Below are 26137 nucleotides of genomic sequence, written 5' to 3'. Positions count from 1 at the left end.
TACAATTTCTGAGCTGCACTGTTTATTTTGCTGCTTGAAACCTAAGTGACAGTATGCCACTATAATTATGGGGTTTCCTCTAAACCTTTACTACACTGCAGGTACAGAAATATACGGACACATTTTTGGAGAATTGACATTTTGCAAAATGCAGCAAACATTTTAATTTATACATGAGAAAAGGAAGTGTTCAAAAGGGTATGCATTTCAAGTTATTGCAGGTTATTTGTGAGAGAATTTCTGCAGGTAAAACATGTTTAAATTTAACCAACAGTAGCGTGTCAGTGTATTTAAAATCATGACAAAAATCTTCTCTCTGGTCATGTTGCCCATGACAAATTACTATGATGTTGTATGTTTTAGGGCAAGATGTCAATACAGCATAAATCCCATGGCATTTTGGTTTTCTTCTGGAGATTAAAGCTGTTTTTCTTGGGATAAATGCAGCAGCAAAACACAAACCAGTTGATCAAAAAAAGCACTTCTGCCATACTCCAATAATTTTCAGGACACATCAACCGACAGTAGTTTTGCCATTCCCAGTTCTTTTAAGGATTACATCTCTGCTCTGTTGCCTTAAGTACGTCTGTAAAAGCTTGTTCTCTGTTAAGCCAGTTTACTGACTACAGCCTGGTTGAGAGAATTTAGTTGGTTGGTCCATTTATCTAGTGCAGTATATCGGGCACCACCCCTCTTCTGATGATCCAATTCAAGGAGTTGGTTGACTTGATCAATTCGGCCATGAATAGTGCTGGAAATAAATAAATAAGAGACATGTCTACAAACCATTTCACTAAGCATATCTTCTGGACTTCATAAAATGCACATTCACAATATAAATGAATGCAAAAAGAAAAAACTCCTTCCTATACTAAATGGCTCAGTACAGCATGAATTTTAACCTTCATTACCTTATGCAAACTTTAGACATAAACCATATTTCAGCTACCCATCATCAATTTCACTGGAAGAACCAACAGGCATATACTTACCCATTCAATCAAGAGCAAATGTAATTTGTGAAGCTTTAAAAAGCAGAAAAAAAAAAAAGAAAAAAAGAGAAAAATACAATTTCCAAACTACTACATACCATACCTCGTATCTTAAAAACAAAAAAATACTATTCATTAAATATTCTCTAGCTGTATATGGGTCACATACTGAGTCAGAAACCTTTTGAAAATTCATTTAGAACTTTTTCAGAGATCATGCGCTTAATATGATCATTCGTTTATAAAAAGACATCACACACATATACCTCTTAATAGAACACCATAATCAAAGAGGACCCTTTTTTGTGAAAAATCAAGAATTCAACTGCTACCTTTCTCATCATTATTCAAACCTTATGGTCCTAAACATTTTGTGGTAAAAAATAGCCAAGTACTTACTTATCCAATATGCACTGCACCAGCAAGCTCTCCACATCAGCTACATCTATGTTTAACTCCTAAGACAAAAGACTCATTATAATTCTAATTAACTTTTTAAAAAGACTTCATGATTTTATATAAATAATTATTCTGATTTTAAATTCATTTCTACCACTTAAAAGGCAAAATTTAAAACAAATTTCATTATCACTTCAAAATATTTCTGAGAACACAGATGTGACAAAATTTAACTTTATTTTTAAAACATATTGCTACCATAATCTGATTGTGGTTGAGGTTAACCTTACTTCAGCTACATTATTTTAGCCACTCCTTTTTCTACAATTTTCTCTGAGGGTGAATGAATCTTTAAAACAAAATTAATGATTCCTTACTTCTCTTTTCTTTTAATTCAATATATGCCAAGAAAACAGAAAAACTCACATTAAAAGTAAAAACCTTGAATCAGGCTGTATTTTAAAAATGTAATATAAAACACCACCAAGAATCACTCTTTTAAATAGAAGATATGTAGACTGAATTTTTAACAACAAATTATAAATATTAAAATCCATGAATATACATACCTTAGAAATAAAAGGAATATGTATTCTTGTGTAAGGCTTAATTAATTTTATGAGCACTTGTGTTCTGATGTTTCGCAAAAGCTCTGAAAGAAAAGATAAAAGTTAAAATAACACTTGTATTTAATAGTTTGTATAACTTTATGAATCACGATGTACTTCTAAATCATATTAATTAACTATATCATTTATCGTCTCAAAATATATCTTTCTGCCTGGCAAGGCCATAGGTATCTGGTTATAAAAACTTTTGGGTTCAACAGATGCACAGTACGATTGGAGGTTGCCTTTCCCGTAATTTTTTTTGTTCCCCACCTCCCTGATTTTGCTCATGTTTTGACATTACCTAAAATATCCCCTTGCCTTCTTAATAATACTTCACTGCTCATTATTTCCTCTACAGTTAACATCTTTCAAGCTTTAATTTATACCGGCCAAATTCTTTACTTTATGTTCTCTCAAAACCTAGGGTACTACAGTTTATACCATGGTTTTACAATTTTCCCCAGTTTCTTTATGTAGAAGTGTCTTTAAAAAAAAAAAAAAGGATAGGAATTCATGCACAAGGCTTCTACATTTTTCTATACCCACTAAGTACATTATCAGTGTAAGTTCAAATAAGAACTTCTAAAATGTCTGTTGAATAAAACAGAAAGAAAGGTGAGGAAAAAAGAACATTATTTCCAAAGTATTCTTCAGATTTTCTTAATGCACCTGGAATTTAAGTATTTGAATGAGTTGTTCCAAATGGTTATAAAAAACCCTCAAACAGCTCCTGAACAGGTGGGAACATTGGAGGTTTAAGAGGGATGATTTTTGTCTTTGTTAATCAGAACTTACTAAAATCTCATACACTTGCTGGTACAATGTTAGCCTAACTTTTCAAAGTAAGAGCATCTTAATAGCATTTTCTGTAGCAGGCTGTTTTCAAAGCTTTTACTCTCAAAAATAAATCCCCCAAGGGGGGAGAGTATAGCTCAGTGGTAGGGTGTATGTCTAGCATGAGTAAGGACCTGGGTTCAACCCCCAGTATCTCCATTAAAAAAAACAAAACAAAAAACCCCTCTGATTATCTCCCTCAACAACAACAACAACAACAACAACAAGCTTAAAAAAAATTCCCAATATTAACTCTGAATCTAAACATCAAAAATAAACATATAATAATATCTAAATTAGAATAAAAAGGTAAAAGGAACAGCTACCTTAAATGAAATGAATGTCACACAAAAGCTTGATTATATTAATAACATGAAATAGGCTAAAGATTTCTTTAAAACAGCTTTATAATTTAGAGAAATATCTTACATTTAGAAACATTTCTATACTGGGCAATAAACAAGAAAAACAGCTTAATTCCATGCAGCTCCATTAACAAGAGCTGTTTGACAATGGCAAAGAAAGTAACAGAATTCAGTTAGCAGAAAGAATATACCTTCAATGTGTTCCCTTATGAAAGGATCATCCATGATGTTGCTGTGATTTGTTTTTAGAATCTTTTCAAATTCAGTGATGTCATTATTCTGATAGGCACTAAGAGAAAAAGAAAAGCATAAATTTTATCAAACATGAAGAAGTCATATATTAAATCAGATAATCCAAAGAGCCTGTTTCTCAGTTTTTATATGCAAAAATCTAAATTATAGTTTCTGTCATGGAAATCAGAATTAAACACACATGCATCCTTCTGAAAATAAAATGAATTTCCTTTTTAATACTTTTGGCTTTATAAAGATTAAATAAATCTTCTGGAGTTATATTTTTATACATAGTTAATTAAAATCTCAAAATCTTCGTATTGTTAAGAATTGACAATAGTTTAATAACTGTTTAATGCTTGATATTTTCAAGTTAAATTGTGCATTTCATCCCTAAGAAACCAGGTTTTCATGCATACTACCGTATGGAGGAGTTTGGATGTAAGACAGTATAGTATATCCTCTCTGAAGGTTATTCACAAATGCAACTTCCTAATTTTTATCTTCTAGAAAGGTACCAGCAACTGCCAAGATTTCTCAAAGGGAACATCTCATTCTCAAGTCTCTCTAGCCCTAAAATTCCACTGCCACACAGCAGACACACAGATGGCAGATAATTAGTGCCAAATGAGGGACACACACACAGTAGAGAGTGATGGACATTGCTGCAGAAGGCCAAAGGCTGATTCATGTTCATGATTCTCTGAGGTGTCTGCTACCAACTCCTGAAGGCACTATGGGGATTGCTAAAGGTGCTGAGAAGGAAGAGGCCAACCTTCTGGACATGGCACCACTGTCTGCTTTATATGTAAGACATATCATCAGCCATTCTGCACGCCCTCTGCTGTGCTTCCATCTGTTGGTTCGCAATGTAACTTCATGTTAGGGGCAGGTGATTCAAGTGCTTCAACAGGAATTATTTTCCTCTAGTCTGCTGGCAACTGACTAGGAAGATAAAATTAGGAAGTATTACTTTTCTTACCTACCCAAAATATATTATTATAATATACTATAGGAGGATATATTCAAGTAGTGAAACACTTGTACACATGTATGTTTTAACCAAGAGACATTCTTCCACTATTTAAGTGGCTTAAAAACAATCTTACATAAAAGATGGGATACCACGGTCCACTTGTTTGGATCAAAATTTACCTATAAATAAGTTTCCAAATTCCAATACAGAGGCTTCATTGGAGTAAATTGTAACATATAATAAATATACAAATATAGCTATTAATTTTTAAAGGTCTAATAAATCAGTCCTTTAATCCATTTAATGCATTTAACTAATTTATCTTGAACAAAGTATTAATGTCTAGGACCAAATCTTCCCTCAATATTTCTTTAAGAGGTTTTAAAGTTAAATTGTTGCTTAGCAATTTAATTTAATAAACAATTTTTAAATGCAGTATGAAGTTAATCTCTAACCAAATCATGTCTTAGTTAATGTGGCCAAATATAGATAGAATAAACTGTCTGAAATAAAGATGGAGAAATCTTTCTTTTCTGCAGTCCCCTTAAAATAAAATCATTCTTATTTTTTAGTTTTGTTTTTGCAGTCCCCTTAAAAAAATCATTTTTATTTTTTACAGTTAAAATTAGGGTTTCAAACAAATAGCCTAGTAATTTATAGAAGCCATAGACAAATAAAAACAAAGTAAATGACATTTTACACAGAAGCTTAAACAATACCATAAAATAAGCTATTTTTTCCAAGTATATAAAATTTATATGTAGATGACTCATAATTTATAGCCTAACAATACTCTTTTAAATTAAAAAAAGACTATTAAGAGAATGTCTGGTCATCTAAATTACCTACATATATCTTAAAAAAACACAAAAATCAAAGGAGAAAACCCTGCCCATGTCCGAAATGACATTCTTCCTGTCTTGGCAAACTCAGCTGTACAATTTAAAACAATGGACTTGAAACCTAGCAAGTTTCTCATACTTTTCTACAAAGAAAGCCTTTAAAGCCTAAGCTCCATTTATTCCCTGGTCCAGAGGAGAATTTTTCTTGCTCATTGATTTCTTTTACAAAAAAAAAGCCTTCTTTTTTATCTAGGCTTTTTGCTTGGTTTTATCTTCTTTAATTTTGTTTAGTATTAATTGATCATGGTAAGTTTTTGGTGGCTACCATCACTGGTTGTATCTTCCTTCATAGAAGCAAACAATAAATCTGGGTTTCTTACCCATATGATCCCTCTGCTGCTCAATGCAGAAGATTAGCTGAGGTAAATTTATTTAAAATGAAATTGTCTCACTGAAAATTCTTCTTTTTTTTTTTGGTGGATGTAATTAGATTTTTGTATTTTTAAATTTTTTTAATGGAGGTACTGGGGACTGAACAGAGAACCTCGTGCATGCTAGGCACTCACTCTACCACCAACCTATACTCTCCCCCCCCAGAAAATTCTTGACTTACATGAATCAATTCAAAATTTCATTTTGGATTAAGACAGGTAGGAACTGTAACATTGTGAAATTGTTTTAAAACCTCTATAGTTTTCTACTGAAAAAGTGTGTGCACCCATGTGTGAAAACACACACACACGGATTGAATACTTACAAAATCTTGTGACTAACAGAAACAGTATATTAATGATTTCAAAAATATCACAAATTTTGGTATACTTCAAGGCAAAATACAAAAGAGCAAAGGCTGAGTATTAACTGAATTCTGAAAACTTCTCTCCTCTCATTCCCCTTCATTCACTGCTTTAAGGAAATTTACCTTAACTGAAATATAAAATCTTACCTTACTAAATTTGTCATTGCTAGAATTTCTGGATCATTTTTGTAAGGTTTGGCCTAAACATAGTTTAAAGAAAGAAGAAGAATTAATTACGCATACATACAAAGGAAGAATAATATTTATTTATATACGAGATAGATGACAGAAATTTATAATCAGAGCTCACACATACCTCCTGTGAGTCAAATGGATTTATTCCCGATTTCATTAGCATATTTGCTAAGACCAAATATTTTAAGCAAGTGGTTCGTCTTGGACTTCCCGATTCATCATAATTCTTGAAGGCTTCAAAAAAATCAGTGTGTGCCTTTTCAAATTCACCTTCTCTCAAGTGCATTTTACCACCACATTCTGTAAAGAATTAAAATAGGAGAAAAGATGACTTTTTTAGTTTTGTAATAACATGATTGACCACTTTATAAAAATCAAATGAAAACTATTCCAGTGGCTTCCAATCTTTTAATTCTATAACCTAACTGTACTAGCCCCTCAAGTGTGTAAAGGGCACATGCTTTAGTATTAAAAAGCAAGCTCTTCATTAAACATCAGCCAAACAAGCATTTGCAAATCTTTATTCTCAGTTGAAGAAGAAAGTAATTTTATACATATCATTACAATTCAAGAATAGAACTTCTGATGGTGAATTTTCTGTTAATATCTTTACTGATATAAACTTAACACACAAAAAAAGTCATCCTAACTTCTAAGACTATATAATTTCACTGACTTCACTACTTTGTCATTTATTTTCACCAAAACAGAAACCTTCAGAGTCATTCAGTCATATGCAAGGACACCTTGATATTTTCCCATGACACTGCCCACCCTCTCTAAACCAAACTTGCCTCTGATGACTCCCATGATCAGTGGATGAGGGATGGCAGACTTGATGTGAAGTGACTGTTCGTACAGTGCTTTAAGTTTTTTGTTATTTTTCTGTGCTGTGTACATTTGAATTTCCAAAGCATATATTTCTAATAACTGTGTACCTTTTTTCAGGTCATCCTCTCCATCATCAGTCTAGGAAAGGAAATAATGAACAGTTATTTAGTTACTGAGTTAGGATTCAGAGCCAACCTAGTGATTTTTATTTGAGTTAGTCTGAGAACCTCTGTGGAAAAATGCACTACAAATTTCAGTTGGGATCTAGATTACTAAGAACATGACCTTTCACGGTCAAAAAGGAACCCATACATCCTCTACACTTTCTAGTTATTCAGCAAGGAAAAAGTGGCCAGAGGTATTTTTTCAATGTAAAGGTGGTAATATCTGTGGTCAACTTTAAAAGATGACCAAGAGCCCACGAAAACAGAATATGGTCAACAGTTAGATAATTATAAACATCAAGAACTGACATATACAAAGCCAAAATTTATTGTTTGGTCTTCTAACTTAAAACTTGTTTAGTTATTCACAAATGAGTCACAACCAGAGAAAAAATATTATATGCAAGACAAACTGTACTTCCAGATTATTATGTATCTCTGCTATAATGTTATTTACAATCCAGACAGCATTTTCCTTTTGTTCTGAAATAAACCGAGCAAAAACTTCTCCAGGGGACATTTTCACATTCTGTATGTTTACACTGAAAGACTCTCTTCCATTCAGAAATGGCTTCTCTATCCTTTCCATTTCATGTGGAACCGAACATATAGCTGTTTATATATCAGGTTAGGCTTTCCTTAAGAATGTGTAGATAAGAAACAATTCATAAATGACTGATATGCTTTATAAAGCAGAACTAATATAAAATACAAATATTTTCTTGTTTTTAAAACCTAAAAAAAAAGTAAAACTATTAAATGAAAATATGTGCAGGTGATTTAGAACACTTTCCCGATCAACTTTTCCTCCATTCACAGAAACAACATATAAAATTATTTTAATTGTACATTGCATAGAAAGAGCTTAAACATACTTTAAAACAGTATTTCTACACAATATTTAACTAATATCAAATAACTTATTGGTCAAGACAAAAAAGGAAATATAAAATTATAGCTCACATTCAGGAAGTTATAGAGGTACACTGTCCAGACCATGTAGCTGTACAATTTAAATTCAATTAGATAAAAAACTCAGTACCCTCATTGTACTAGCCACATTTCAAGTGCTTGATGACATGTAGCTGATGCTACCATGCTGGAGAGCACAGATACATAATGTTTCCAGCATCATATGAAGTCCTACTGGACAGTGTGATTATAGAGGACTTATACATGAAAAGCAGAATATATGGTATATTTATGCCATGTCTACAATCTCCTTTCCAATTTTCATAGGGTGCAAAACTAAACATGAAATGCTTATTCTTAGTACTAATGACTGCTCTGTTCCTTTAATGATACCTGTGCCTTATTCTACAGTAAGGACTGAAATTAGGATTAAAAGAGGAAGAAACATAATACATAGAAAAAATTAGCTTTTTGGTAACTTATTTCCCAAATTTTACTTTGGGGATGATGCTTGAACAAAAACATCCCTAAGTAATGATTCAAATATAATTTTATTTTCTGAAAAAATATTAAGAACAAATAAAGGAATGCTACCTGGCAAGACTGATGTAACTGGCGTAAAATTTTTTGAAGCTTTCCATATTCCTCTCGTTCTAAATATAATTTCCCCAGCTGTAAAAAAAAAAAAAAAGTAAACTTATTAAAATTAAAAGATTTCAACAGGAGCATCTTTAGGAGAGTTTATCAAGGATATCTGCCCACTTTTCAAAAGAAAAAAAGAGTAATTGCAATTGTTACCTTTGTGTTTGTCTTAAACCACAGTCTATCATTCTTAGCATCTTTCAAAGCTTCCAGTGTTGTTTCATAGAATTCCTGCAGTAAATCCATCTGACATAAAAAATCAGAATTCTATAATTGTAAACAGCAAATTTGTACCTGTTAATAAAGTTAATTTGAGCAAACTAAAAGTGCATCTTTGAACTTTAATATGCATAAGATACACTACCTGTATCTTACTGAATGTCTGTGACAGTCCACAAAATTACAAAACCTTAGCAAAGTACAGACCAAATTTATAAAAAGTGCCAAGACACTTTTATGCAATTAAAAAAAAATAAAACCCAGAAAATGTCTAATGCTCTAATAGCACAGGTTTGTCCCTTCCAATCTAGTAACTCATTCTATATTAAGAGAAGTAAACGACATGCACATAGAACTAGATGTACTGTTATTAAGAGTGTATATCTTACTCACTCAACTCTTAATTGGTACCTACTATGTAGCAAACACTAAGCAAGTTGCTAAAGAAACAAAAAAGCCTCTTCCCTCAAAAATTCTTCTATAAATGTGACTAATCAATTAAATGCACTACAAGCTTTTAAGTTACTGGTAAACTGTTGGAGTTGAGTGGAGGGAAAAGTCTAGCACAATTTTAGCTGTGTCTAACACTATCAGCTCACCCATCTGAGTGTGCTTTTTATGGAAATTGCTATTTGTTTTGCATTATAAGCTCCCCTGTCCCCCTCTCCCTACTTCTGGATTTGCCTTTGTTTGAATACCTGATTCTCTAGGTCTTTACTTAACAGGATTAAGAGGTAAGAGGGCCATGAGAACAGGAAGCTTGTTATTTTCAGAAAAGGCTGCCTATTTATTCCTAACTGCCGATGGCACAGTGAGTAAGTCAAGTGCTGCCCAGCCAACATCTATACTTACTTTTGAAAGACAAAAAGCTTACATATAATAGCAAGAAGCATCACACAATCTTAAAGTTTCAAAATTAATTTCCCCCTGACCAACATCTATAACATTTATAAATAATGTACAAAAAATGTTTGATGACACATGTTTGTAAAACCCAGAAAACATTTTCCACTTAAGAAAAGCTCCCTGGTAAGAACTCTGGGATTAGTGCTGTTAAGTGCTAATGTTCTAACAAATAAGTTTATCTTCCTTTATTTCCATTACATATATCTTAGCTATAAAGAGTAAAAGCAAACTGCCTCAAAAAAAAAAAAAATGACATCTAGTAGAAAAGACAGAACAAAAGAGGCTCATTCTGAGATGAACATTTTTAAATTCTGAGTACAAAAAGTACCAAGTGTTTCAAGAAATGCTAAATGATATAGAAAATATTTTTTGTGCTCAAATATAGTGTAAGAAAGCGGAAACTTAGGACTATGTTAAGAAGAATATGAACAAACAATCCAATTAAAAATTATCTTAGCAATAAAATCATCACTGCTTTTCCTAAAAACTAGAATAATGGAAGTACTATCATTCCCCATTGCCCACTGTAGTTTCTTCATCATCAGCACTTCCTTTCATCAGCCATCATCCACCTACTCTTTGGAAAAGCATTTATTGAACACTTAATGAGTAATGCCAGTTACTAACTGATATGAGTACAGGTTCTCCTCCCAAGGCTCTTTAATCAAATCTACACAAATCATCTATGACTCACCTTTGAGTATTTACTAGCTCAGAATAGCTAGCTAAAGTGTTGATAGAGTTTATTAGAAGCAACTGTGATGAGAGTAACTGGATGGGAGTCTAATATAAGCTTGCAAAAGTTGTACGCAGACTATGTTAGCATCTAAAGATATTTTTAAAGCAATTAAGCTGGGTTATTATAATATTATATAATTAGTACTGTAATCAAGAAAATAGTGGGGGGAAGGTATAGCTCAGTGACAGACTGTATGTTTAGCATGCACCAAAGTCCTGGGTTCAATCCCCAGTACGTCCATTAAAAATTTAAAAATAAATGAATAAATAATAAAATAAAATAACAAAACAAACAAACCAAATTACCTCCCCACTCCTCCCCCAAAAGAAAATGGTATACATTATTTTAAAAGCACACTAAAAATAAAAACTAGCATAACTGCGTAAATAGAAACTCTACAGGCCTTAAAAAGAAAAAAACAAAAAAAGAACAAAGTCTTAGTATAAAGAATAAACACACTGCTAACTACCAAGAGGGAAAAACAGAATCTAACCTGTTTAGAAGTGGAGATATAATCAAGAATAGAATTAATGGATTTTTCAGAATAATTTCTTGTGACCGCACTCCGAATATAGGTCAATAGTTGTTTATATCTGTTCATCATTTCTGGAAAGTTTGTCTGTGAGGGGGAAAAAAAACACATTACTAGGTACATTATTTATGTATTAAGATTTGTACATATGATTAAGATTATAGTACATATTACTACCTAATAGAAAAATACTAGTTTTTCAATAATAGAGAAACTATATATGACAGAAACACTATAAACGTTTTAGTTTAAATTTGAAATTACTATATTACTTACATATATGAACCAGATTTATGGAGTTAGCCTCTGAAAAAGTACAAGTTACAGATTTTCCAAATTTCAGATATTGTTCCTCGCTTCACACAAATGCATTTATTTAAATCATAAAAACGAATAAAATATTCATAGATCCAAAAACAGAAAATAAGTCCAACTTTTCAAATATCCTCTCCTGAAAATTTACCCCTATATCAGGAAGCTGTCTAACAACAGTTCTGTGTTTCTTTTCTCCGTATTACTGGCAGGCTCTTATATTAAAATGTGAAGTGAAAGAATCTCTTCAAGGCCAAGTACTCATCACACTATCCAGAGAAGTCCTCCCACCTAAGGCTCTACTTAATAGTCGACTTAACTGCTGCTGCTATTCCTTGCAGAACTATCTGCATTACTGTAGTCATTTCAGGAAATATGAGAGATCTGAGGAAATAAAGGGCTAGCGAAATTTCCAGAACTTAAAAAATATTTTAGCAGAGGGTCTATCACTCCTTATGCAAACCATGTAAGTCAACTTATGAGTCTAACCTTATAACCTGCATCCATAGTGCCCACGATCTCCAAGTGCTGTTAAACCCTTCTTTTACTGTGTTCTATTCTACTTTTATCATGGAGATGGAGCAATAACAGATATAATGCTTTGTATCTTGACTAACAGAACATGTGTATCTATTAGGACAAAGAATAAATTAACGATAGTGTAATTTTTTTTGCTTATGACTATGTTCTGCCCTGGTATAGCATGAGGAACAAGAAAAGGAAACATAAGAAGACTCCCTGAAACCTTCTAAGCAAGAAGTGAAGTACAAAAAAGAAAACAGTATTAGAGGTAGGTCAGAGAAAAATGGATAGAACAACGGGAAAAGCTTTAGCAATATATATTAAACTACTTTTGTTTCCAAGTATGCCAGGACCACGTTGGGGTAAGTAATAGGTAACATTCTCTTAGCCAGCTGCTAAAATCCAAGTGTCAGAACCTATTTCCTGGCAAAAGGGAAATCAGAAATATGACTGTTCCAACCTTGAGATTATATACTGATACTGAAATATGATTTTAGCAAAAAGTTAGTTTTAATACATTTCCGTTTCCTTATGCTATAGTAACTTTAAAGCTAATTTAAAAAATAAATCATTTTACTGTAATTAAAGATTGAGGGGTGATTATAGATAAATTGGGTCTATACGCAGTGGTGAACACACAGAGCAGTTGATATCAAACCATTGCAACTTTTTACCGCCCAAAACCACTACACAGCAACATGAGCCCTACTCTGAATCCAGTCGAACATGATGAGGGCAGGGATGGAAGCTGAAGTTACTCTGTAAACCACAACTTATTCAGAGATGCTACTAAAGCAAATAGAAGAAAGGCAGGCAAAATAACACAAAATACAAATAATCCTTTCCCTTACTTGCTTACCGTATTGGTTCAAGGTAAAATGAAAAAAACCAAACCTTACAAGTACCATATGCTTAAATGGCCTCAAAAATTAAACCACTGCTAATATGTTAGGGTAGCAGATTTTTATAGGGTCTCTTGGTATTATTTCAAATCACAGAAATTTAGGAGTTGAACACTGGGCCCTAATGTCACCATAATTATTCAATCAAAATCTCCATCCCTGAGATACCTGATACTTCCACAGCCCTCTAAATTATAAAATTTAAATGTATTCTGTAGATATATAAAGCCATCTGGATTTACCAATGGATTATTTGTGAAGAGAGAAGAGAGAAAGGAGCCATGAATAATTCTAAGGTTTTGGCCCTAATCAGTGGAAGAGAAACTCTTTGTAATAAAAAATAGTATTTCAAAACTCCTAAACACCAATAGTTTGTAGAAAAGCCACTCTATTAGTAATGCAGCCAAATACTGTCCATATATCTAAAAGATAAGTTTTCTTAAACAGAAAACTTTGTATCCTATGCAGAATTTTTTAAATTTAGCATTACTATAGTCACAAATGAAAAGTTAAGCTAAATACGGAAAAATATCAACAGAATTATCTTAGAGAAGTAGATATAATAGCAATTTTTTGCTATAAGGTTTTTAACTACAGAATTTCATTATCAGTTTAATTCTCCTAAAAACAAATCTTACCAACTTGAAGTTAATCTTAATCATTTGTTTCAGTGCTTTAAATCCCCATTCTCCTTTTTCACCTTCAAGTTCCAAAACCTTTAAAACAAAGAATACAATTTTAATATAACTTAATAATGTTATGATATTTTCTAATGACATCCAATGTCTAAGCTGTAAGTTAATTTTACATATGTATGAAAAACATTGCCCCAAGAATTCCATTTCTCAATGCTGTTTTAAAAAGGCTTAAAAAAAGAAACCAGTCTTAAAAAGTTTAAGGATAAGTGAGCTTATTTTGAAGTTCCTTCATCAAAGGATTAAATAAGAACTACTTCTTGATTATTATACAATCAATAATCGGCTGGTAATAACCCAGAAGTCTATCGGTAGTAAAGAAATCACAATACTTAATAATGAAATTATACTTGTGCAAATTATCACCAAAAAAAGGAACACGATTGCAGGGATAATATCTATTGAACAGCATGTTAATTCTCTCCCTCCTAGAACCACACTAGCTTTACAGCACAACGGCCCTGTTCTATAGATAACTTGATTGGAAAAAAACAAAAGGATCGCCCTTTTGATACAGGCTAACTGACATTATGTTAACATATGCAAACTTACTTTACAGGATTATCACTAAGTATCCAAACATATTTCTGAGATAAAATCATTTGGAATTTACTTGATCTAAGACCTCACTTACAAAAGTAAACTAAGACACAATCAATGAGGAAAAACATGAACCTTTTGGAAACTGCTTAATGCTGCTTTTGGGTCATCTTCTTTTAATGCTTTGGAATTATAGTACTGATTTTCCAAATCCACATTTGGCTCAGAGTTACTATCTTCAGAGTATTCCTGTGTGTTAGAAAGAGATATTAGAATGAAAAAAGGAAAAAAAAAAAAAAAAGAAATCCACAGATTGCACTGTAAAATGTGAATACTGTTAAGATAGAAAAACCACACTCTTAACAAGCAAAATACATTGGTAAAATTCCACTGATATTTAAACCATTAGTTAAATAACAAAGGGAAAAAGCCAAAATCAAGTGGACAGTAGAACACAGGAGTCCCTCCTTAACTGCGGTTTTATTTTCTGTGGTTTCAGCTGCCTGCATCAACTGAGGCCTGGAAAATTCCAGAAATAAACAATTCATAGGTTTTAAATCGTGAGTCGTTCTGAAATCCTCACCATCTCTCTCTGTCCCACCCTGGTTGTGAATCATCCCTTTGTCCAGCATATCCCACTAGCGAGTCAGGCTCAGTTATCAGATCTACTATTACCATATAGCAGTACTTGTGTTCAAGTCACCCTTAGTTAACCTGACAGTGGCCCCAAAGCTCAAGAGTAGTGATGCTGGCAATTCAGATACGCCCAAGAGAGGCCCTAAAGGGATTCCTTTAATGGAAAGGGTGTAAGTTCTCTACTTAATAAGGAAGGGAAAAAAATGTATGCTGAGGATGCTAAGATCTACAGTAAAAACAAATATTCTATCCATGAAATTGTGAAGAAAAAAGAAATTCTTGCTAGTTCTGTTACATCTCAAACTGCAAAAATTATGGCTACAGTGTATAAAAAGTGCTCAGTTAAGATGGAAAAGGCATTAAATTTGTAGGTAGAGGACATGAACAGAAAACACATTCTGACTGACAGCAGGTTACATTAGAAAGCACTGAGCCTATATAAAGACTTCAGCAAGGGGTCTCCTGAAATGAGTGACACTAAGCCATTTACTGACAGTTAGGGATGGTTACAGATTCAGGAACAGGTTTGGGCTGAAAAGATAAAAATTACCAGAGAGGCTATACCTGCCAATGAAGAAGTCATTGTCACATTTCTGGCAAAGTTGAAGAAGTTGATTAAGGAGAGACACCACACTCATATAATCTTTATGACAGTATATTGTTACCACTGTTCTATTTTATTATTAGTTATTGTTGTTAATTTATTACTGTGCCTAATTTATAAATTAAACTTAATCATAGGTATGTATGTATATAGCATATGTAGGGCTTGGTACTGTCCTCGGTTTCAGGCAACCACTGGGGGTCTTGGAACTAATGTAGAATCATTTCTTCCTTTCAGATCAAAACTACAATTTCTACAGAATCAACACAAAAGCAAAATGCAAAGAAACAGTGGTTAATGACCTCCAATTCTGTACTGGTTAACCTTTTGCTAATTATGGAGCTGAAGAAAAATCAATGTAAAAACTAATTATTATGTAAATGTTAATTATTCCTCTTTAATTCCATGATCTACCCATATGTCTTAATTTCAATATTCTAGTGTGGCCTAACTACCTAGGCTGGTAATCTATATATGGCAGAGTAGTCTATTGTTAAATATAACTAGATGTTAACAACAATATTTGCTTTATGTGCATTCCACATTACAACACAGTTGTTATTTTAATGTACTTTAACCAGTCATATAACAAATCAAGTAAAACAAAATGAATTTATATAGTTTTATGTGACTTTTCATCACAAATTCAGTTCCTAGTTATGAAACAATAAAGCAGAAAGAAAAATTGAAGTAAAACTACTACTTTTTGGAGCAGGGTAAGTTTAAAATAGTTCCAAGATATTCTATTTAACAATAAGGATTAAAAAATACATATGGATTAGTGTAATAAAAATTATTATTTCAGAAGGAGAGAAGATTATTTCCTTCAGCTAAAGTCATTACAAGGGCAAGTTTATGTCAAATTAGGATTAGTGCCTGGAAGTAAACATAAAAAGACAATAACAGTATTACAGAGCTATTTCTAAGTCCAAATACAGTTAAACGCTTTAGGAGATATTTATGAAAAATTCTATATTGTCTCATAAAGACACATGAAAGCAAAAAGGTATATTGAGTGTTGTGTTAGAAAGCTCAAAAATATGTAAACACAGATGAGTTTTTCCAATGACCAGTAGATGGGCGGGGGGTGTTTGATGTTGGTATAATACCAGTTTTATCTGACCTCAGTGGCTTTGTAATATGTGCCCTCTGCAGGCTATTTCCTTGTATTACGATACTTCGTGTGAAGTACTGCCACTCAGTCTCACAGACTTAACATCAGGAAATCAGTTATGTTCAACATATGAAAATTCTTTGGAACACTTCTCTTAGGGATGAGATCAAATTCCGAGTAGCGAGTAAATTTCATAATCACTTACTTCTTGATCCTGTAATTTAGGTTTGACTACAATAAACTGATCAAACTAAAAAAGCAATTAATAAAGAATAAACAAGCTAAATGAATTGATCAAATGATGTTGTGATAGTATGGTTTCTGAGCTAGATTTTTGAAAGATAAATGGGAGTTTGCCTGATAGACAAAACCAGAAGGGAAAAGAGAATAGCAGACATGAGACAGTGTAACAAGGGGTCACTAAAGAACTAAAAGCAGTCATACTTCTGGAACATAAAAAGTCCTTAGTGGTTCTACTTTGAACATAAATCCCCAATCCATCCACTTTTCCCCTTCTCTTTTGCCAGAATAATCTTCATTAAATGTAAATTACCTTATTCCTCTTCTCAAAAGTGGTTTCCCATTGCTCTTAAAGTCAAGTTAAAAAATCATCAAAATTCGACTTGACTATGCACCCAACCATATCTCCTATCAAGTTCTCCCACAGTCACTTTGATGCAGACATCCTGGCCTTAACCTCACAAGTGGCTAAACTCTTTCCCACCTTTACATGACATTCCTTTCTCTTTCTACCTCTTTTCATCCCGTTAATCACTGCACATCATTACAGCTTACATGTCACCTTCGCAGGGAAGACCTGGAGTAAAGAATCATAGCTATAAAATCTACTCTACACCTTTGGAAATCAGTTCTTGTTTAGTAACTGTTCAATAACATACAGGAACAGCTTGCCAAACTAGAAAATGACTTTTCTGCAACTCAAATCTTCAGAGTGCAAACCTGAACTTGGAAGTAAAACTTTTTTAATCTATTACCAAATAAATCTGAGAGTCTGGACTCTTACTCAAAGCCCATTTATTTTTGGTTTCTTAGCCCCTGACAGATTAGAAAAAAACTAGGCCAGGATATAAGAGGTAAGTAGAAGCTGAGAGGTACACATGAGTAGGACATGGAGTTAACAAAAAGGGAGAAACCAAAAATAGTACTTTAGGAATTAAAAAGGTTAACTTCAATTACCTGGAAATAACTGAACTGTTTATAACACTGTTGAAGACAGGAAGCTTTACATTTCCTACCATATCTACATGCCGCCTGTAATACAAGGCTGACTACCTGCAACTCCTGGGACCTGAATGGCTCCAGATCAATGATATTTCCTAACTCAAGATGGTGTAACTCCCTTAAATCATGATTGAGATAACACTCAACCCAGTCCTCACCATTTTGTGAATCTGTTCTTTTAGTTTTCGTATTACATGGGTTAAGAAATGAAATGCATAATTTTTTTTGCATAACTGCAATTCAATTCTTAAAATGTTACTACTGAAATACATAAATATATGAGAACTGGCACAACTGACACGTTACTGATTGGCTTTTTTTTTACATTGCATAAGCAATATTTTAATTTTTTTTTAACTTTTTTTATTGAGTTATAGTCATTTTACAAAGTTGTGTCAAATTCCAGTGTAGAGCACAATTTTTCAGTTATACATGAAAATGCATATATTCATTGTCACATTGTTTTTGGCTGTGAGCTACCACAAGATCTTGTATATATTTCCCTGTGGGGTATACAGTATAATCTTGTTTATTTATTCTACATTTTGAAGTCCCAGTCTGTCCCCTCCCACCCCCTTGATTGGCTTCTTATAATTAGGCAGTCCCTTGTTATGATCTGCATAACCATGTTCATATGGCTTAAACCAGCTTCTGTGACATCACTAATCTGTCATTTGCAGCTCAGTGAATCACACCATCAATATAAATTGTGCACTACAGCAAACTAATCTTCAGTTATTACACTGGCATAATTTATAAAATTGAAGATATTTGAAAAGAATTTAAAATAATTCTGTTGTTTAGATAGCTATTATTTATATTCAATGATAATGATCTTTAGTTAAACCAGTAATTAAATGTTGCTCAAACAAATGCAAATTAAGTCTTTCCCCACAAGCTATTCAGAGACAAGTATACAAATGAAACACCAATACAACACAATAAAACCAGTAACAGAGACACATACTAGGTACAGGGGCAGCTCAGAAAAGGAGTACTCAACATCTCTTGAATGAGTTAGAGGAAGGAAAAGTTACCTGAACCAGGTCTGAAAGTATGAATAGAAGTTGCCAGGGAGGAGGGAAGGCACTGGAAACAAAACAACATGTGCAAAAGCATGGAAGCTTGAAATTGCACTGCATATTTGGAAGAACCATCAAGTTTGACTGAACTGAAGCACAGGATGTATGTAGAGTTGATGAGAGATAAACAGGTATCAGAGAGAGGAACAGGTCTATACAATCTAGCTAGGAGTTTAGGTCAAATGGAGATCCACTAAAAGGTTTTGTAGAGAAATAACGAGAATTGTGTTTTAAGAAGAACACTCCGGTAGCAATGAAATATCCTACTGGACACTCTTAAAACAGTCTGGCGAAGACTTGATGGAAGCCTGATTCCAAACAGTAAAACAGGGAGAAAAGGAAGAGGACAGAATTAAATAAAGGTGATGTTAAGGATGTGAAATAAAAAGGACACACCATATGGGCACAAGAAAGGGCAAAAAATCATCTCTAAGGACTACTGCTGACTTAGTTATACACAGTGCCTTTAGTCAAAACAGGGAATATAGAAAAAGGATTAAATAAATATTGATAATCTAAATTCCCTTATGTCAAATGAAAAGGAGACAGCTATAATTTATAAAAGCATGAATAAAATGGTCTTAAAAGAGAAACTGAAATTTTAACCAACGTATTAAGAATGCTTTTAAAAAACAAAGAATTTTAAGCAATATATGAAAAAAGAGGCAAGCACTAGAACACTGTTAAAGGGACTAAAAACAAACAAACAAACAAACAAACAAACAAAAAACCTCACTAAAGTTCATAATAGTTCCAACCACCTGTATAAGTCATGTCCTGACGTCTTCCCAAAGCAATTTGTTACCCATCCACGCTACCCAAATCTCTTCTTCCTTCCCCAAATACGTCACATACTTCAAAATCTCTGCTTTGGCATAAACTGTCCTCTCTGCTAGGGATTTTAAACAACCTTCCCTATCACAAACTTCCTACTTTTTTCCTATAACACTCCCCAGCCCTAACACTCCTGGGAAAAGTTTTCATCAAGGCTTACCTTGTGATTCTTTTTCCAACTCCTCTTAGCAAAATAAATTTTCTCCTTAGGCATGCTTCTATATGACATGCACGTCTCTAACATAGAGGCCCGTGTGTATGTTTTTCCCATCTCCCCTCACGTGCCCCACCATGAGCTTCTCAAAAGCAAGAAATTTGTTTTACTCATCTTGGTATCCCCAGAGCCTGGTATATTACAATATACTCGATAAGTATTTGCTTAACTGAAATGAAAAGTGGGAAAGTGTTCCAAGATAACACAACACACAACAGGTAGAAGCAGTTTTGACTCTGTTAGAAAGTAGCCACTGCTGAAGAGTGTCAGTTTCATAGTTCATCCACTTATTCCTGTGTCTCTTAAGAACAGAGGTCTTAAGAAATGTGCTCTAGGAAAGTAAGACTCACCATTAACAATGCTTCCCAAGTCTTGATCATGTCTAGACAGCTGTCCTAGATGCTGGGCATACAGCAGTAAAGGATAAAGTCTCATGATTCTTAAGGACTAGATATAATCCAAGTCTTAGGTGGCTATTTGTAATTTAGCCATTCATAAAGTTACCCAAACTTTAAAAAATTTCACTTAAGCTAATAGGTCTTAATTTGTCTATGCTGTAAATAATAACATTATTTTATCTGTCCTAAACTATCAGTCTTCAAATTAAATTTTCAAAGAGACATCATAAAAGTCATCAGACTTGGGCTCTAGTTTTGACTCTCCAACTAACTTGTGTAAATTTAGGTAAATCACTCACATGGGATGCTTTAATTCCTCTCTTGTCAATTATGGGGGTTGAATCCTACAGAAGTCTCTAATTCTCACTGAGATCCATGTGTTTATTTTGGAATATAGTATACAGGTACGAATTTACTCTATTGAATACTCAGTTTACAGATTTCACATTAGGGGTGAAAAGCCTTAAATTTATCTTATTCTTAGCACATAAGAGCTGTCTCCCGTTATTTACCATATCCTTATCATTAGTTATTCTTGTTTGAACCTCTCTAATTTCATTATACAGGGTACACTTATGAGGTAATGCAACAGGCCTTTTGGAAAATACACCAAAACTTATATTCCAAACTAATATTTTTCTTTAAAGTTGTAACTTTAAGAGGTGGTAAATTATTTCAATTATACTGACATGGATTATTAAATAATGCTTTTGAAACTCTTAAGAAAAGTAACTTTATTAGTTAGATGTTTCTAACCTAAAACAGTATCATTCAGTTTGAAAGTCCAACTTATTTATCTAACCTGACTCACAATTTTTGACACTTACAAAAATGGAGAAAACCTGGCTATATCTGAAGTTAAAAAAAAAAAAAAGGCTACATACTGTTTATAACAGCAAAAGAAAACAGGCCAAATTCTTAGCAATACAGTATGGTACATCAACAAAATCAATGCAGCTATAAAAAGAAATAAGTAAGCTCTCTGCATACTTGTATGGAATAATCTCTAAGATAAATTTAAAAACAAACTATAGAACAATATACATAACATGCTGTATCTTAGTTAAGAAAAAAGTGAGGGGGATAAAAGTGTGTATTTGGTTACCTATGGGGAGGAATGGAACTGGGCAAATGGGAAACAAAAATGAAAAGGAAATTTTATTTTAACATTTCATGTTTTGAACCATGTGCATGTGTATCTATTTTAAAAAGCTAGATGCTTCTGATTCTGAAGATAATTTTGTAAGAACTCTAAAAAATTTTGAGCAATGACAAAAATCACTGTTTGGTTTTCCAAGATCAAAGTAATATTTCTGTGCATCGTTTGTACCCTGTAATCTGCCCTCTTCCCCTCGGGAATGAAAGTAAGGTAGGTTCACTGGGAATAGTTTGCAAGAAATAAACACATTTTAATTTCCCTGACACTTTTCATATTTTCCAGACATTTTTCTATATTTTTCCCACCCAGCAAAATAAACAAATTTTATTCCCACCCAATAAAATCATAATATGGATCATATATTTTTAGTGGATCTGTATTCACTACTTGCACAGCACTGATTGACTCCTCTTCTGGGTGAGGGTTTTCAATCATAGTTTTCCTCCCATAGAGGAGGGCAAGCAACCTATCCTCCCTCTCTACAGTAAGTGAATGGTTCAGTGAGGTGTGTCAATGAAAATTCTTCCTAGGGTTTCCCTGCTAGAGCTAGTAAGAGAGATCCTTTTGCGTTTGGGGTTATTAATACTAGGAACATACCACATCACATCTTGTGATATAATGTGAAGGCAATTAAGCCAATACAATGAGGAAAATAGCCCAAGAAGAGAGATGGAACAAAAAAGACCCAGCATCATTATCTGAGCCATGAATCCAGCCATATTTACACTTCCTGGTGTTGTGAGCCAATACATGCTCTTTAAGCTAGTTTGACATGTATTCCTATCCCTTATATCCAAGAGTCCTGACTAATACAATTTATCAAGTTTTCCGTATCACTGAATATTCTTTAGAAGCACTACTTAAAAAGCTGACATAGTATTCCATCACATGGTTACATTATAATTTATTATAATACCACCTTATTAGTCTTAATAGTATTAGTATCCCCCACTATTGATATTTTGCAGTTGCTTCTAATAATTTACAATTAAACGTCATGTTTCTTTTAAAAGTCCAACTGTATAATCAAATTTCATCTTTGTGAAGACTACATGCAGAATTCCAAATGTGCATACAGCATAGAAAACAATGGCTGTGACCATAAAAAGTATATTATTTGGAAATCTATTCTTAAAGATCCCCAACATTTTGTTTGTCAAGCAGTAAGTGACTGAAACAACAGTCTCAGAATAAAAAAACCTATAACTTCCAAGCTCTTTATATGCACAATGAATGACTAGTGAGAGCTTTAATATTAAACACACAAATCCCTAAAGCTATTTTTTTTGCCCTTGTCTTATATTAATCTACTACTTTTTTCAAATGAGAGCATATATTCTATTCACATCAATTCAAAAATCTTTAAAAAAAATAGAAGTTAGTGTTTTAATCAGCTAAACCATGCTCTAAGGTTCTTTGTAATATAAGAAACTAAAGTTCAAATAATCATTTGATCTTTTAAACGTGATAAATACAAGATTCTGTAAGATATCCTGCAGCTCAGACTCTTTTCTCTCCCTTTGAAAAGTAGACAAAAAAGAAGTAAATTTCTAGGGCATTAAAATGACTATTAAGACAAGAATAACAATGCTAGTAAACATTCACTCACTAATCACAGCTATAAGCTTGACTCAGTGAATATAATGATGCTCACAGTTTTGTAATATATTTAACCAAGTAGAATTAGTCTACCTTTTCAACAATTTTTTCCCTTATAATACAATGCCCTACCTATAACAAGAACTGCTTAAGATAATTTTTGGTATGAAGTCAGTCTGTCTTAAATCCTTTCTAAAAAATTATTGTAAGTACTAATCAACTTCATGCTAGAATGTCTGAACTGTGGAATTACAATACAGATAACCATCATTAACTTAATGAATGGTACTACAATTATTATTAATTATTATGAACACCATTAGTATACAAATCTGTAAAATTAGCATTGTATTAAAAGACATTTACCAATACCATCTCCGACTTCTCCATTCACTGCTATCTAAATTCCTATGCTTAGAAAATGCCTGCTTTGCCTCTAATAAAAATCAAAAAGATCTCAGAAATAAGAGGTCAAGCATACTGATTTAATTTCACATTTGTTTCTTCTTCTTCTTCTTCTTTTTTTTTTTGTAACACTTTAGTTCTCTTTTCTTTTAGCTCTTAGACACAAATCATTATTTACTTTTTTGGATAAAAATGATACAGTTTTAGAAACAGATTTTTACTTTTTCCTGTGGTATCCTAACTACCTATTTCTACTAGATTGGTTAACAAGAAGTGATACAGAATACTAAAGTTTATCAACAGACAACGTACAGAAGATGCTGAATATCTGTAGTTTATCAATAGACAACTTATAAAAGATGTTGAATATATCTCAATGGCTCTTGCTAACAACATTTTGACTAAAATGAGGTTATGGGACATTTTCTAAAAAATACTATGTTTTTTAATTTAAAAAAATTTCCCTAAAGCAATAATTCTGTTGACTCTTTAAGTCCTAAGAAACAATCAAACAAAACTCAAGCAAATAACTATTAAAAAAAGAAAAACCCAACTTCTCTTTTGGCAACATGCAAGCATGAAATGGCAATTAGCCCTCAATCTTTTTTTTTTTTTTAACAGAGAGTGGCTTAAGGAAATAACTAAGGAAGTAAAAAATAAATTAATATGATACCCATGTAAGAGAGATATGAGGGGAGGGAGGAGTATTTAACAGAATGCTGGTGGGAAATTTTTAATTTAATTATATGGTAGTGTAAAATCTTACATTTTTTGGTTAAAAAAAAAAGTTAAAACAACCACATGTTCAATTTTATATTTTCCATGTAGTGTAGGCCCTCAAAGGCTGGAGAAACACAGCCAAGTTAAATCATGTATGTTTAATTAAAATCCTTGCAAAAATGAACTGAGTACTTCATGGGACAGTAAGATTCTCACTGCCATTCCCACATTATATTCTCACTGATGATCTTCAAGTTAATCATAGTGCTAGTAAGTCATGTATTCAAAAAACTATGGCTTAGAAAATAGATAAGCACAAACATTTAGAAAACACAAACTAAAACTACATAGTTAAAAGAAACACTCCCATAGTTAAAAAATACCTGTAATATAAATAAACATGTAGTAAATAAAAAATGCACAAGATATCACAAGTAACATATTCTTAATGAACTTAAGGCACTGCCTAAAACTGGTTGGTTTGCACAAACTAAAATGTAAGGCAGAAATTATAGTTATTAGCAAAACTCTACATTTACTTTAAAGAATTATCAAAACCTCTGCTATGACTTTCAGGCAATAGCAAGCATTGCCCTCTCCCTTTTGCAAATGTGCCTTCTTTTAAATGGAAAGAATAATTGGAAATGACTATACGAAGATTTACACTAACTCAAACGATGTATTGATATCTTGAGACTCTCTGGCACTTAAAATATAAGTTGAGTCAGACTTCCCTTCCTTAAGCATCTATTTCATAACTTAACGATAAAGCAGTATCACCAAAATATGCAAGAACCATGCACAAAAACGCCCCCCCAAGTAGAAAACAAAGCCAAGCTGACGCTAATTCTTGGTCCCTAGATAATTTTTCTTAGTTTCCACACAGAAAATGTTTCTAAATATCAACTTGAAATGTTGGTGCATTTTTTAAAATGCACCTGTAAATCCGTTCATAAATTAAACCTTGAATCTTTAAAAATTACCATTCAGCTACATAAATTCGTTTATTCCTACACTGTTGATATTTTCCCCTTTGAATACTGGGAAATTTCTAAGTCAAGAAAAAAGCCATTGGGTCAATCCTCGTATACCATGTCCCCCCCTCCCCCCAAAACACCCAAACAAAAAGCAAAATCTCCTCTCCGGTTTTTCTCTTTAAACAAAACAGGTAGTTGAACTACTTTTCTAAAGCCAGCTTTGCTCTCGATTCTCCACTGCACCTCTACCTTAAACCAAAACGGACCCTGCACAAGACTAACTAAGATGTTTCCAGGCGACTCACAAGTGGCGTTTCTCTGTCAGGCCTGGGAGTAGAAGCACCCTCCACCCCGCCCCAGTTTTCAGACCCTTCCTCCGGAATTTCGCACCCGCTCAGTTCAAGTGTGAAGAAGAGCTGAGAATGCTGGGCCCGAAAGGGCAGAGCCGGGGCCTAGACCGCTGCACGGTCCCCAAGGCAGCTCGCGCGGTAGGAAGGAGGGAAGAGGCACCGAGAAGCGGCCGCCGGAGGCCAGGGGTGTCCCTGTAAATGGAGGAGGCGCTCGGACTTGGAGCGCAAAGCTCCGGACCCCCTTCGCTGCCTCTTTACCATCCCCTCCCCCAAGCTGGAGAAGCAGGGCCCCGGCCCGGTGCGGGAAGGGGGAGGAGGTAAACTCGTCCTGTCACTGCACCGGGAGAGGCTGGAAGGAGCACATGTTCTACCGGGAGAGGCCGCGGCCACCCCTGCACCGGCCCCTAAAGCAAGAAACCACCTCCAACCCCAGAGTTCCGTCCCCTGCGCCTCACCAGGTCGTAGTCCTCCTCATCATCGCACATGAAATCATCCTCCATGTCAGACATCTTGGCTGGGAGGGGGGAGGGGGAGGAGAAATTGGAGACAACCTCCTCCCACAATCCTCCGCGGCTCAGAGGCGTCACTCCCAGCTTCTCCTCGCCTTCCCGTCGCTCTTAGGGGAGCACAATGTTTCCTT

The 26137-nt window shown here is 33.7% G+C and overlaps 1 protein-coding gene across 2 annotated transcripts; it reads right to left on the bottom strand.

The window, feature by feature from the left end:
• Nucleotides 1–26089, bottom strand: COPS2 (COP9 signalosome subunit 2). Of its 2 annotated transcripts, none has more exons than XM_006208362.3 (13): nucleotides 25953–26089; nucleotides 14299–14412; nucleotides 13567–13644; nucleotides 11154–11279; nucleotides 8953–9063; nucleotides 8749–8826; nucleotides 7042–7216; nucleotides 6369–6547; nucleotides 6200–6252; nucleotides 3393–3490; nucleotides 1961–2043; nucleotides 1392–1450; nucleotides 1–751 (listed from the first exon to the last, which is right to left on the bottom strand). In XM_006208362.3, exons 1-13 carry the CDS (start codon nucleotides 26004–26006, stop codon nucleotides 607–609), a joined length of 1353 nt encoding a protein of 450 aa, XP_006208424.1. In that variant the 5' UTR covers nucleotides 26007–26089; the 3' UTR covers nucleotides 1–606. The 2 variants fall into 2 exon arrangements, with proteins under 2 accessions (XP_006208424.1, XP_006208425.1); XM_006208363.3 differs by having other exon boundaries at nucleotides 8953–9042.
• Nucleotides 26090–26137: the final 48 nt, after the last annotated feature.

This window comes from Vicugna pacos, chromosome 6 (assembly GCF_048564905.1).
Source record: "Vicugna pacos chromosome 6, VicPac4, whole genome shotgun sequence".
Taxonomy (NCBI): domain Eukaryota; kingdom Metazoa; phylum Chordata; class Mammalia; order Artiodactyla; family Camelidae; genus Vicugna; species Vicugna pacos.
The sequence above is the reverse complement of the archived record's forward strand: the minus strand, read 5'-3'. Positions and strand labels throughout refer to the sequence as shown.